Source organism: Peromyscus leucopus, chromosome 3 (genome assembly GCF_004664715.2).
Source record: "Peromyscus leucopus breed LL Stock chromosome 3, UCI_PerLeu_2.1, whole genome shotgun sequence".
In the NCBI taxonomy this organism is placed as follows: Eukaryota; Metazoa; Chordata; class Mammalia; order Rodentia; family Cricetidae; genus Peromyscus; species Peromyscus leucopus.
The window spans coordinates 49427551-49442278 of NC_051065.1; the positions used below are offsets into that span (position 1 = coordinate 49427551).

The 14728-nt window shown below is 38.4% G+C and overlaps 1 protein-coding gene across 20 annotated transcripts in view; it reads right to left on the reverse strand.

Annotated features, from left to right (window-relative positions):
* Window positions 1–14728, reverse strand: part of LOC114706825 (putative RNA-binding protein Luc7-like 2) — a 62922-nt gene that overhangs the window by 17222 nt on the left and 30972 nt on the right. For all 20 annotated transcript variants that reach the window (XM_028889324.2, XM_028889320.2, XM_028889328.2 and 17 more), the window contains 5 exons: window positions 8250–8348; window positions 5021–5131; window positions 2623–2766; window positions 1676–1852; window positions 710–801 (listed from right to left, as the gene is read on the reverse strand). In XM_028889324.2, the coding sequence (XP_028745157.1) occupies window positions 710–801; window positions 1676–1852; window positions 2623–2766; window positions 5021–5131; window positions 8250–8348 (623 nt within the window). The remainder of the gene's footprint in view (window positions 1–709; window positions 802–1675; window positions 1853–2622; window positions 2767–5020; window positions 5132–8249; window positions 8349–14728) is intronic.

The window sequence follows — 14728 nt, forward strand, 5'->3', positions numbered from 1 at the left end:
CATATTTTAAATTAGAGATGCTAAACAAGTAATGCTTATTTACTCACAGACTCTCCAATTCAGAAACTTCAAATTTTGAAACATTTCTGGTTTAAAGCATTTTAGATAAATACAAGCTATTGAATTTGTATTATTTCTATTAAAATGGTCTTGCATGGTAATTTTTTGTTTGCTTGTTTTTGTTTTCCAAGACAGTGTTTCTCTGTGTAGCATTGGCTGTCCTAGAACTCACTATGTAGACTAGGCTGGCCTCAAACTCAGAGATCACCTGCATCTGCCTCCCAAGTACACTGGGATTAAAAGCATGCATCACCACAGCCAAGCCCTACTAATCTTTTGATTGGCATTTTTCTAAAATGTGTTTGACCGTCTCATTCTTTCTATCTTCATGCCACTTAATGTCTCTACTTGTTTTTTTTTTTTTAACTATTACATTTTAATTTATTTTGTGTGCCCCCATGTGCCACAGTATGACATGACATGCTATTAGAGGTCAGAGGACAACTTTTGGGAACTGGTTTTTGTCTTCTACCTTGTGGGTCCCTGGTCTGACTGCCACCATGCCCGGCTTGCATTGTAACATTCTTTAAAGGCAAAAATTTCAAAATTCCTATGCCCAGAACCACTTTAATAGCATCTTCAAGTCATATTTCCTTCAGGCTGGAGATTGAGCTTCAAAAACATGCATTATTTCTGATGCCATTCATACCTCCTCAGTTTCTCCCGTTCTTCTCTCTCCCTCTCTTCTCTTCGTTTCAGGCGTTCCTGGTTTCTTTTCTCCTGCTTCTCAGCTACAACTCTCTGTAAAATAATAATAATTTAAAAATCAGTTGTAAATTTATTGGGCAAATCTTTAAGTATCTTTACCTTAAACTATATGTTTTCCCATATAATACAATTAACATAACTTAAAATTTTGTCAGGTACAATTATTAGACTTCCAAGATGGCTTTCCATAATTGTGGAAAACATGTAAAACTTCACGTTTCACCATTACTTGTTTTTTTCCAAGCATGCTGAGCTCCAGCCCCACCCACAACATTCCTTACTGACATTAAAAAAAAAAAAAAAAATCACATCTAAAGGATAGAGAAATGGTTCAGAGGTTAAGAGCACTGACTACTCCTCCAAAGGTTCAGAGTTCAATTCCCAACAACTACATGATGGCTCACAACCACCTATAAAAAGATCTGATGCCAAGCCGGGCAGTAGTGGCACATGGCTTTAGTCCCAGCCCTCAGGAGGCAGAGGCAGGCGGATCTCTCTGAGTTCGAGGCCAGCCTGGTCTACAGAGTGAGTTCCAGGACAGGCTCCAAAGCTTTACAAAGGAACCCTGTCTGGAGAAAACCAAAAAAATAAAAGGTCTGATGCCTTCTTCTGGAATGCAAGCAAACATAACAACTGTATACATAATAAATCATAAAAAAATTGCATCTAAATGATCTTCCCTCTGTTTCTCACCATTATAATACCTTTTAAACAGAGTCTCAATACTGTTGAATCAGAATAAACACTACTATTCAAAAACTAACTGTAATTACAGTAGTAGGCAGTATAGACAAGAAGTTTCAGTAGTTCAAGACCAACCAGAACTACACAGCAAGACCTTGTCAATGAAATCAAAAGAAAACTGATAGGGTAAATAGAGTGAGCGATATTAATTTACACAATGTACCTTTAATTCTTCAAGTTTCTCTCTTATTTCAATAAATCCCAGGTGCAGTTTACCCCCAAAATGATCAGCAAGTCGCCTGTCATTATCATGAAGACCTAAATATGCAGAACAGACTTCACAGACTCGAAGTTTCTGCTGCTGGAAACTGGAAGCTGGCATAGAATTTCGATAAACTTCCTAAACAAAAGTGAGAAAAACAATGATCACACAAATGTCCTTAAAAGTTCTCTAAGAAGCCGGGCGTTGGTGGCGCAAGCCTTTAATCCCAGCACTCGGGAGGCAGAGGCAGGCGGATCTCTGTGAGTTCGAGGCCAGCCTGGGCTACCAAGTGAGCTCCAGGAAAGGCGCAAAGCTACACAGAGAAACCCTGTCTCGAAAAACCAAAAAAAAAAAAAAAAAAAAAAAAAAGTTCTCTAAGAAAAATATACTATATATGCATGCACCCAGACCCAAAACCCATTAAAAAGACCAAAAAACCACCCGCCCCACAGTGGGTAATTGGTTTAATGACATTTATGAGTTATAAATTTCAATATAGTTATGACACCAATTTTCTAAAACCACTTTACAACAGAACCCAACATTATAACAGCTAGTACTTAAATATTCCTAAATTGATTTAAATTTTCTTTAATAAAATTTTGAATAATTTCCAGTTAAATATATATTTACCACTATTAAGAACTTATCTCTTGTTGGGTGACAGTGGTGCATGCCATTAATCTCAGCACTAGGGAGCCAAGTGGATCTCTGTGAGTTTGAGGCCAGCCTGGTCTACAGAGTGAGTTCCTGGACTGGAACCAAAACTACACAGAGAAACCCTGTCTCCAAAAACAAAACAAAACAAAACAAAACAAAAACAAAAACAAAAAAAGAAAGAACTTATCTCTTTCCAAGACAGTTGTGTCTCAAAACAGAACAAAAAAAAAAAGGAAAGGGAATTTTACCTCTGCTTCTCTTTTCTTTGCCCGTGCTTTCTCTACTTCATCCATTACTTTTTGAGATTCTTCCACATTTCCTTCAGCTCCTAGTTGTTCCACTTTGGCCAACAATTTACCTATTTCTTCATTTAACTCATGAACACGTTCTGCCTAGGAAAACAAAAGAGAAGATCATGAATGAAAAGCTAAAAAGATGACTCAGCAGTTAAGACCACTAGCTGCTCTTCTAGAGAACCTGGATTCAATTCCCACCACCCACATTGTAGTTAACAACCATCTGTAACACCAGTTCCAGGAAATCCAATGCCCTATTCTGGCCTCCACAGGTACCAGGCCCGTGTATAGTGCACAGACATACATGCAGGCAAAACATGCATATACATATTAAAAAAAAATCAAAAGGAGCATAACAATGTATTTCAGAAACTCATAAAAGTCCCAATGAAGATCGATTTATGAAGCACGACAAGTCTCGATACAGTCTAGGCTGGACTCCATTCCTAATCCTCCTTCTTGTGCCCAAGTACAAGTATACATCACCACACTCAGAAATGAAAGTTTAACTTAATAGAAACATAAAATCTTAACAAAGTAGTATTCCAATAATATTTACTTCTTAAAGTGTCCCCAATGCAAGACATTCCTTTTCTCAAGGGTTCTAACTCTTTTATGACTATTCTTTCATAAATGTTTTCTTTAAATTATCACTGAAAGATTGTATTAATAGCCAAAGATCAATCTTCCTGCATCTGCCCCCTCAAAATTGTACTTTGATTCTAAACTTATGCACACATTTCCTTTGATTATGGCAATGGAGGAGAAGCATGTCCTAATAAACAGATTGAAAAACATTGCATAACTGTGTATGACGCTTCTGTCTCTCTTCAACCACTAAAAACATTATTAGCCTAGCCCTCAAGGAATGGCTCTAAGGTGGTAGCAGCAGTTCTATATGCAAAATAAAAGCCTCAGTAACCCATTTAAAAAAAAAAAGAAAAGAAAAAAAACATGACTAGCCTAGCCCTCAAAGAATGGCTCAGTAGTCTCCAGCTGACTATAAAACATGTGCCAGGACATCCCTGCTGACACAAGAGTACTGTGCAATCTACCTGATCTATTACATGCAGTGACATGAGTCACTGAATTTGAGGTCATTAGCTTACTTCTTCTGCAGTGATGGATGACCAATGTAATAGGGCACAACCAATACAGGTCTACAGAACCTAATCACTTGTCGATGGCTTAAGTATGAGATACATGATCCCTTATATCAGTGGTTCTCAACCCTCCTAATGCTGCCTGTCACCCTTTAATACAGTTCCTCATATTGTGGTGACTCCCAAATGTAAAAGTATTTTCATTGCTACTTCAGTACCTTAAACTATAGTGGTAGCTGTGCAAGCTTATGTATGTTAAAAGCAAAAGAATCAGGGACCGAAGAGATAGTTCAGTGGTTAAGAGCACTTGCTACACTTATACAGGACCCAGATTCAGTACCTAGCATCCCTATCAGGGGGTCCACAACTGTAACTCCAGTTTCAGGGGTTCTAATTCACTCACTTAGAATGACATGAGTACCAGATATGCACATGTTGTACACACATAACCAAAAGCAATAAACACTCACACACATAAAAATAAGTCTTTAAAAGGGGGGAAAAAAAGACAAGCAGTGGTAGCACATGCCTTTAATCCAAACACTTGGGAGGCAAAGGCAGGGGTTATCTGTGAGTTCAAGGATAGCCTGGTGTACAGAGCTAGTTCTAGGACAGCTGGGACTATACAGAGAAATCCTGTCTCCAAAAACTAAATAAAGGTGCTATGCATATATTTATTATATGCAAACGAATGCATGCATGACTGGCAAATTCTGAATAAAATATAATTATCAACATTACTTTGTTATATTAGTTTTTAACATTTGAGTAGGTAAAAAATAATCCATAGAATTCTCTACTTACATTTACAATCTAATTATTGAAAAATAAAAAAGCTGGAATGAGCCAGGCATGGTGGCATATGCTTTTTATTATTATTAATCCTAGCACTCAGAGGCAGAAGCAAGTAAATTTCTGTGAATTCAAGACCAGCCTGGCCCTATACAGTAAGTTCTAAGCCAGCAAGAGGCTACACAGTGAGACCATGACTCAAAAACACCAAAAAGGGGGGGGGGGGAATTGGAGTGATTAAAATGGATTACAAACATACTTTATAGTCCTAGCACTCATGAGGCAAGAGGCCGAAGTAGGCAGGTCTCTGTGAGTTCAAAGCTAGTCTAGTCTACAGAGTGAGCTCCAGAACTGCCAAGGCTACAAAGACAGACCCTATCTCAAACAGTAACAACAAAAACAAAATAAAACAAAAAACTTACGTTTTGAACTAATGAAATGACTAAAATTCTTACCTTTGCTGCCACTTCAGCACTTATCTCTTCTTGAGTTTCTGCTAATCTTTTCTTAGACACTTCTGTTCTTCGATCACAATCTGCAATGAATGACTGCAGATGATCCATGGCCTGGAAAATTTAATATAAAACAATTACTGACACAAAGTCAATGTATCCAGAAATGTCTTCACTAAACACTATATTCTGGGTTAGGGGATGAAGCCCTAAGTACAGAAGTGCTTTCCTACTATGTAGGAAGCACCGGGTTCAATCTGCTGTACTCCTCCCTGCAGCTCACCCCTAAAACAAGAAAAACACAAAGCTGAGGAATTGTTAGTGACAGAACACTTGCCTAGCATGTGTGAGGGTCTGGTTTTCAAGTAATTATAAAAAAAATAATTAAAAGAAGTCCAGAGGAAAGAATCTTTAAAAACTTCAAAACAATAATTTTAAAAATTTTCATTCTTAAAAATGTTATCATAGAGCGGGGGTGGCGCATGCCTTTAATCCCATCAGTAGGGAGGCAGAGGCAGGCAGATCTCTAGGAGGCCAGCCTGGTCTACAGAGCGAGTTGTAAGACCACCAGTACTACACAGAGAAACCTTGGTTCCTAGTATCCACACGTGGCTCACAACTATCTGTAACAGCAATGCTAGATTATGATGCTGTTTTCTGGCCTCCATGGATACCAGGTATGTGCCTTGTAAATTCTCATATTCTCTCTCTCTCTCTCTCTCTCTCTCTCTCTCTCTTTCACACACACACACACACACACACACACACACACACACACACACACACTCTATTCAAACATATAAAATAAATCAAAAATTAAAAACGAATAGGAGAAGAAACCATAGATGAGAACTATTTTCAGGTCAAAATAGAAAAGATCTTGAAAACTTAAAATAGGTATTATAAACACTGATTAGAGAGTATAACTAAAAATACTATCTAAAGGCAAAAGTCACCTGAAGAAAAATAAAATAGAAAAGTATTATTTATAAGCATACTTGAGGGAAAGGACCAATTTTCATAATTTTTAATAAGTTAATATAGGGGCTAGACAGAGCTCAGAGGTTTAGAGCACTGACTGCTCTTCCAGAGGTCCTGAGTTCAATTCCCAGCAACCACATGGTGGCTCACAACCATCTGCAATGAGATCTGATACACTCTTCTGGCATACAGGCATACATGCTAGCAGAACATTACATAATAAATAAATAAATCTTTTTTAAAAAAAAGTTAATATAAGTCAACTAGAAAACTGGTAACACTCAAGTTTAGTCAACTCAGAACAGCTGCCATTATACATGATCTTAAATACATTCAGAGCATTCACACTCACTTCACCCATAAAAAATGCAAATTGAAACTCCCTTCATATTCTACATTTAGTTTATCAACAGCGACTAAAAATGTCTTGATAACACCATGTAGCCCACAGTAGGAAAGTCCAATGTGTTGCTTAGAAATAGTAAAACTTTCAAAAAGAGCAATTAAGCATTATCTGTAAAAATTACCTCTTGGCTCAGCTACTTTTCACCAATAATGCAGAAAGACTGAAAATAACCTCAATATCCAACCACAATGTTCAACAGTTCTACTGTACCTTATGGCCAGACAGTATTAAAGTATTTTTATACATAATTTTCATTTCCATAAGCAAAAGTTCTTGGATGTTCAAGAGAATCAGAAGGGCCTATATACTGCTATCTTCAACTAAATAAAATTACCTAATTTCACTGATAAAGAGCACCATTAGACTTTTATTGATCATTGTCTTATGTACATCTATTTCATAAAAATGCAAAGTTTGAAAGATGGTGTATTCTTTAAAACATTTTGTATAATTTAATTTATATCTATTTTTTAAGCTATTTATTTCATATGAATGCTTTGCCTGCATATGTATTTATATGTACCATGTGTATGCAATGTGCCTGCAAACATCAGACAGGGGGCATAGTACCTCCAGAACTGGAATTATGCTTTGTGAGCAAAAATGTGAGTGATGGGAGTTGTACTTGGGTTCTCTGCAAAAACAAGTGCTCTTAACCACTGAGCCATCTCTTCAGTCTCAAGTTTCTCTATTTTTAAGGAAGAAATGCTTCTATATAAAGGACAATATTAAATCACATTTGTAACTCTGATACCTAAACAGTATTTTCTATTTCTTTTACTATTTTACATTAAAAACATGGACCTGAGGCTGCAGGGGTAGCCTCGCAATATACAGTGCTTTCCTACTAAGAATAAGGCCCTGTATTTCATCCTGAACTAGAGAGATCTAGCTAGTGATCTATTAATACAGAAGTATCTATTAATGGAAAAATTCAAGAATTACTTCTTTACAAAGACTTTAAATACAACAAAAATGGGTAGCTTACATTTGTTGAAACTGCTATTTTCTTTTCTTTTTTTAAAGATTTATTTATTTATTATGTATACAGCATGTATACCTGAAGGCCAGAAGAGGGCACCAGATCTCGTTACAGATGGTTGCAAGCCACCATGTGGTTGCTGGGGATTGAACGCAGGACCTCTGGAAGAGCAGTCACTGCTCTTAACCTCTGAGCCATCTCTCCAGCCCTGAAACTGCTATTTTCTTAATCACTTTTACTTCTCTTGGGAAAAATAAGCTGATTTTTTTTTTCAACAGAATCTTTTTTACCTAGGTGAGTAGCACTTGGAAGGCAGAAGCAAGTTAGATCTCAGGCCTGTCTGGAGTTCCAGAACATCCAGAGCTAAGTAAGAGACCCTGTCTCAAAAATATGATTTTTTTTTTTTGGTTTTTCGAGACAGGGTTTCTCTGTGTAGCTTTGCGCCTTTCCTGGAGCTCACTTGGTAGCCCAGGCTGGCCTCGAACTCACAGAGATCCGCCTGGCTCTGCCTCCCGAGTGCTGGGATTAAAGGCGTGCGCCACCAACGCCCGGCAAAAATATGATTTTTTTGTTTAATAAAACAAAAACAAACCTCTTATTCATTTTCATTAATATTCAATTTCTTATATATTGAAAATTGGGAGTCAGGGCTAGGTCGGTAGTAAAGTGTTTGTCTACTAAGTTTAAGGCCATAGCTTTTAATACTTAGTATTACACACTGAGAGGAATGTGTATTATCTCATCCACATATTAATCATCATAGAATCACAAAGATACCTTCCTAAGTCTTTCTTCCTAAGAGACATTAATTCATGTTCAAAATATTTTTCCTACAATGTAACATGAAAGCAAAAATCACATACATCAAGTTCAAAGAAAAAGTCCTGTTCTTTGGATGCAATTTCATAATCTGCTCTTAAAGCCAGGTCATGGACTTTCAGGCATTCTCCAAGATCCATTCTCTAGGAAAGAAAAGAAGACATTACACTGAAAATATACATAATAAAAATTCATCAATATAACAGTTCTCTTCAGAATATGTGTTAAGTCATATATAGTACACTTCTTCATTTAATGGACCTTCAAAATATAAATCAGACAATTAGGGCTGAGGAGTTAATTTGGTTGCTGAGTGTTTATCGGGTGTGTACAAAGTCCCGGGTTCAATCCCTTAGCTCTCCACAAACTGGATGTAGTGGTACAGACCTGTAATACAAGGAATCTGTAGATAGAGGCAGGAGGATTAGAAGTTCAAGGCCACCAGACACACGTACATAGCAAGTTCAAGATCAGCCTGAGCTCATACATGAGACCATCTTGCAGAAAAAAAACAACCCCACCACACCCCGCAAAAAAAGGCTATGAAAAACAACTACAAGTTTTAATAAATTAGTAATACTACTAATACACTACATGGGAGGTTTTTTGGAACGAGATAGCCAGAAGAAGACAACTTGACATGGTGCATATATGTGGAGGGTAGAGAATAACATGTGGGAAATAGTTCCGTCCTTCCATCAATCCTGGGGATTGAACTCAAATTGAAATGAGCCATCTCGCCAGCCCAGAAAAATGTTTCTAAATGAGAATGCATTTAAACTGGACCTAAAGAATGAGAAGCAATGCTGGGTATGGCAGCAAGTACTTGTAATCCTAGTATCTCAAGAGTCTCAGGGTTAGATGGGTGGTAGTGGCGCATACTTTTGATCCCAGCACTCGGGAGGCAGACGCAGGCGGAACTCTGTGAGTTCTGGTCTACAGAGCAAGTTCCAGGACAAGCTCCAAAGCTACACAAAGAAACCCTTGTCTGGAAAAGCGACGGCCCCCTCCCCAAAAAGTCTCAGGGTGGGGCTGGAGAGATGGCACAGTGGGAGTGAGAACGCCAGCTGCTCTTCAACAGGACTTGCATTCCATTTCCAGCACCTACATGGCAGCTAACAATCATCTGCAACTGCAGTTCCAGGGGATTTGACATCCTTTTCTGGCTTCTTGGGCACCAGGCATGCAGACAAACATGCAGACCAACTATTCATCAAATAAAAATGAAACTTAAAAATAAAAGTCTCAAGCTGGATGATCTCATCACAAACAAATGTTCAATTAAGTAGATAGACAGAAAAAATAAGGGAAGGGGAGGAGGAAGGAAAGAGGGGATGAGGGGACAAAATTGTAGTACTATTACATCGCACATAGTGGGACATTCCTGCAATTTCCTATGCAAATTCCTGCATTTCCAATTTGAAATGCTGAGATAGGAAGATTGCAAGTTTGAGGCCAGTAATCAGTCAGTGTTTGACGCACACTACCACCAAAAGCAAAAAAAAAAAACAGCTAACAAAACAAAATCCCATATAAAACAGCTAATATTACTCAGTCATAGGAAGTTTCTAAAGGGACAGTGTTACAGTATCTACTGCACCAGTCTGACCACCAGTCTTAGTTTTATATACAGAATCTAAAATGACTCAGCCAATCATGCTTTTTATTTTTGCCAATAACCTCTATATGTATGAAACAAAGTCATGAACAATCATTTTGTATAATATCCCAAACTAAAGACAGTACATTTAGCAGATCAAGGCTTTGAAGGATTTTTTAAAAAGATTTAAAAGGCTATATATAGAGTGGGTAAAATTTAAATAAATATGAAGTCACACAGTATATTTACAAAAACAAATAATTATGTATGAACAGAGAACTAGAGAAATTTTAAAACTAGTCAAAAGAAAGTGTCATGGGCCAGGTGTGGTGGAACAGGCCTTTAACCCCAGGGCTTGGGAGGCAGAGGCAAGTAGATCTTTGTGCATTTGAACCTGACCTACATAGTGAGTTCCAGGGCTACACAGAAGAGACTGTCTCAAAAAGAGCCACACAGAGGATGCTTGTAATCCTAGGACTTGGAAGCTGAGGCAGGATGATCAAGTTCAAGGTTTCTTAAACTACATTAAAAAAAAAAAAAAAAAAAACTGCCTCAAAAAATTAAGCTAAAAGGCTAGAAAAATGGCTCAGCTGTTTAGAACACTCGCTCCTTTTCCCAGTTCAGTTCCTAGCATCCATGTCAGACAGCTCACAGCAGCCTATAATTCTAGCTCCAAAGGATATGACACCTCCACAGGCACCTGCATAAACCTGACATACAAACCTGATATACACATACCCTTAAAATCAATCAATCAATCAATGAGGATGCATGTTTTACAGTATGGCATGACAGTAAATCTAAGTGATCTACAACTAATTTTAAAACTGCACTGTAGAACCTCAATTTTAACTAATCTTTTTTTTGTTTTTGTTTTTGTTTTGTTTTTCGAGACAGGGTTTCTCTGTGTAGCTTTGCGCCTTTCCTGGAGCTCACTTGGTAGCCCAGGCTGGCCTCGAACTCACAGAGATCCGCCTGGCTCTGCCTCCCGAGTGCTGGGATTAAAGGCGTGCGCCACCACCGCCCGGCCTCTATTTTTGTTTTTAATGAGAAGTTCTTTATTTGATAATTAACTTTACATCTTGATTTTTCTCTTCTGGTTGCCTCTTTATCTGGCTTCTCTGCATGTTTCAGTCTTAAAATACATGGTCTCAATCAAAATGTGCTTCTTAGGTCAGGATTTGCTCTAAAGTAAATTTTTAAACATTAGTTTGTGTGTGCACAGTGTGCGGTAAAGGGGTGTCACAGGATGCCCATGGAGGCCAAAGAACAACCATGAGTAGTCTGTTCCCTCCCTCTACATTCACAGAGTCCTGAGGATGGGACTCTAGCTGCCAAACTTGCACAGCAAGTGCTTTTACTGATAGCCATCTTTGCCAGACCAGGGTTTGGTTTAAAGCCAGCCTTCTGGAATTGGGGATTTAGCTCAGTGGTACAGCATTTACTTAACAAATGCAAGGCCCTGAGTTTAGTACTCAGTCTAAAACAAATATAACACCAAAACAACAACAAAAACCCAAGGCAACTAAAACTAGTCTTAATGAGGTATACCCCAACCCAGTATCATCAGTGTCAACCTCATCTCTCCAGGGACTTAGCAGAACAACAGGTATTATAAGACAGTTTCTCTGAATTCTAGAAACCAGTCATCTGTTTTCTCTCCCCATAAAACCATGACTAAATATCTGCTTTGACATGATATCAGGCATGGCATGAAAAAAATCAAACAAGCCCAAAAGGAAACTCCCAACTACCTGACATTGTAAAAGTCAATCCAAGGGAAATCATACATTAACAATTTTCATGATTCTAGTCTCCTAACTAGTAAGAAGCCACTACAGAGGAAACCTCAATAGAAACACAAGGAATATGAAACAATTCTCCAGAGCCTCTGTTCCTCTTAAAATCCATCCTGAGACCACACTTAAGGGAGCACTACTGCTTCCAATATCAAGTGATCTAACATTGGCTGCTGCTGTTGGTACTTCTCTTTATAAAGTTAATGAAACAAAATAAAAGGTTTGGTTTACTGCTTTCAAATGACTATTATAAGGAAGAGTTTCTTTTAAAAAATAACGAATAATTTACTTCTTCCTTAAATTTTCCACAAGTTTATTCTAGGTATTGTAATTAACAGACATTTAGGTTCTAAGTGGCAAAAATTCAGCTCTACATTTTCTCCATTTCAAATTCATTTCTCCAAGAAGTTCAACCAAATGTCTGATCCTAATAAGGCCTCTTTAAAATTCTGCAACATTCTACAGATTTTTGTTTAACAAAGTAGATTCTGTTAAGTGATTTTAATTTCTTAGTTTCTGAGAAAAATGTTATCGTTTGAAATGGAATCTATAAGCTTCCTAAAAATGGTCTATTTCTGTTTTTCTCTCTATAGACCGTGTTTTACACTACCCATGTTGCCCAAATCATGACTATTAAATAAACTTGGTTTAAATTAAGCAATTCCAAGAACTTAAGAAATGAAACATGCATAAAAGTACATGGACATAAGTTTTAACAATGTCATTTTCTTGTTTAAAAAACTGAAATATTGATCGCAGTCCTCGGGGGGAGGCTTTGCCCTGGAGGAGGTGGGAATGGGGGTAAGGGGAGGGGGTAGGAGGGGGGAGAATAGGGGAACCAGTGGCTGATATGTAGAACTGAATGGTATTGTAAAATAAAATAAAATAAATAAATAAAACAAATAATAATAAAAAAAACTGAAATATTTTAAGATCCTCTCTGGTGGGTGGTGGTGGCTCATGCCTTTAATCCCAGCACCTGGGAGGCGGAGGCAGGCAGATCTGAGTTCAAGGCCAGCCTGGTCTATGAGTTCCAGGACAGCCAGGTCTACACAGAGAAACCCTGTCTTGAAAAATAAAACAAACAAAATTTTAAGTGCCTCTCTACAGGAGTTGACAGAACATGTAACCATTAAAATCCATGATCTGGGACTAGAGAGGTGGCTGGGAGGTTAAGAGAACTGGTAGCTCTTTCAGGACCCAGGTTCATTTATTTCCCAGGACCCACATGGTAGCTTACAACAGTCTGTATATTACTCCAGTTCCAGGGGATACCAATACCCTCTGCTGGCTTCCAAGAGCACCAATCACAAAGGCATATAGGCAAAACACCCATATACATAAAATAAAATTTAGGAATAGTAAATAAAAAAAAAAATCAGCCGGGCGGTGGTGGCGCACGCCTTTAATCCCAGCACTCGGGAGGCAGAGCCAGGCGGATCTCTGTGAGTTCGAGGCCAGCCTGGGCTACCAAGTGAGCTCCAGGAAAGGCGCAAAGCTACACAGAGAAACCCTGTCTCGGAAAACCAAAAAAAAAAAAAAAAAAAAAATCAAAACCCATGTTCCTTCCAATGGGCCTAGTGATCCAACCCTATAAAGCCAGCATTAAGGAGACTGAGACGGGAAGATAAAGGAGGTCAGCCCAGGCTACAGGCTGATACCATCTCTAAAAATTACACTCTTGCTAGGTGTGGTGGCACACACATGTAATTGAAGCATTTGGGAGGCAGAGGCAGGTGGATCTCTGAGTTCCAGGCCAGTCTGGCTCTAGGGTTCCAGGAGAGCCAAGGCTATGCAGAGAAACCATCTTGAAAAAAAATCAAAACAAAACACTCCTGTAGCAAATGCTTCAGAAAAAATACACTCCCAACACAAATTTTAAATTTCACACATCCTTGACAGGTGGGGAAAGCGAGCTAGCAAAAAGACATGTAATATCTTCCTTATGTATGTGTGATTTAAGAGATACACTACTGAACTAGTAATATGATGGGCATGATGACATGTAGTACAAAGCCAGCCTGGCTACACACCTTTAAGGCAAGCAAGCACTGGCTGGGTGAAAACTGGTCAGAAAAGAGTGGGTGGAGTGGTAGGCACATTACTAAGAGATTTATTTGAACTCTTTGGTGTAGTTTTTCTTGTTTTTTTTTTTTTTTTTTTGGAAAGTTTAGAAAAAAAGTTTCTCTGTGTAGCCCTGGCTATCCTCAAACTCAGAGTAGTGTAATATTAATGAATATATATACCACTGATACAAACTAGACACAGTAACAAATCTGCTGTGGAACTAAGGACGCTGGCAAGAGGAAGAAGGGCGGAGTCAGAGGAGACACAAGACAGACACACAAATGGGATAGTTAAAAGCCAGGAACCACCTTTAATCCCAGCACTCGGGAGGCAGAGGCAGGTGGATCTCTCTGAGTTCAAGGCCAGCCTGGGCTACCAAGTGAGTTCCAGGAAAGGTGCAAAGCTACACAGAGAAACCTAGTCTCGAAAAAACAAAAAACAAAATCCAGGGTTGGGGATTTAACTCAGTGGTAGAGCGCTTGCCTAGCAAGTGCAAGGCCCTGGGTTCGGTTCTCAGCTCCAACGGCAAAAAAAAAAAAAAAAGAAAGAAAGAAAGAAAGAAAAGAAAAGAAAAAAGGGCAGGAACCTCAGGAGGACACATAGATTAATAGAAAAGAGTTAAGTTGTAGGGTGGTTAGTAACAAGCCTGAGCTATTGGCTGAGCATTTATAATTTACATTAATTTTCCAAGTCAGTTATTTGGGAAGCAGCTGCTGGCTATTTGGGAGCAGGCAATCATGACAGGAAAACTTCACCTACACAGATCCAATTATAATTACAGATATACACAAACATATGTAAGGATCTGTCATATTGCACACCAAAACTAAAAACAAATAAAACAATAAATTATTGATACTGATATACTAGTAATCAGTGGGTAAAAATATAAAATTATGCCAAGTGGTGGTGGCAACACACCTTTAATTCCAGCACTCAGGAAGCAAAGGCAGGCAATCTCTGTGAGTTGAAGGCCAACCTAGTCTACAGATTGAGTTCCAACACAGCCAGGGCTGCACAGAGAAATCCTATCTCAAAACCAAGTATATGTCTGTGT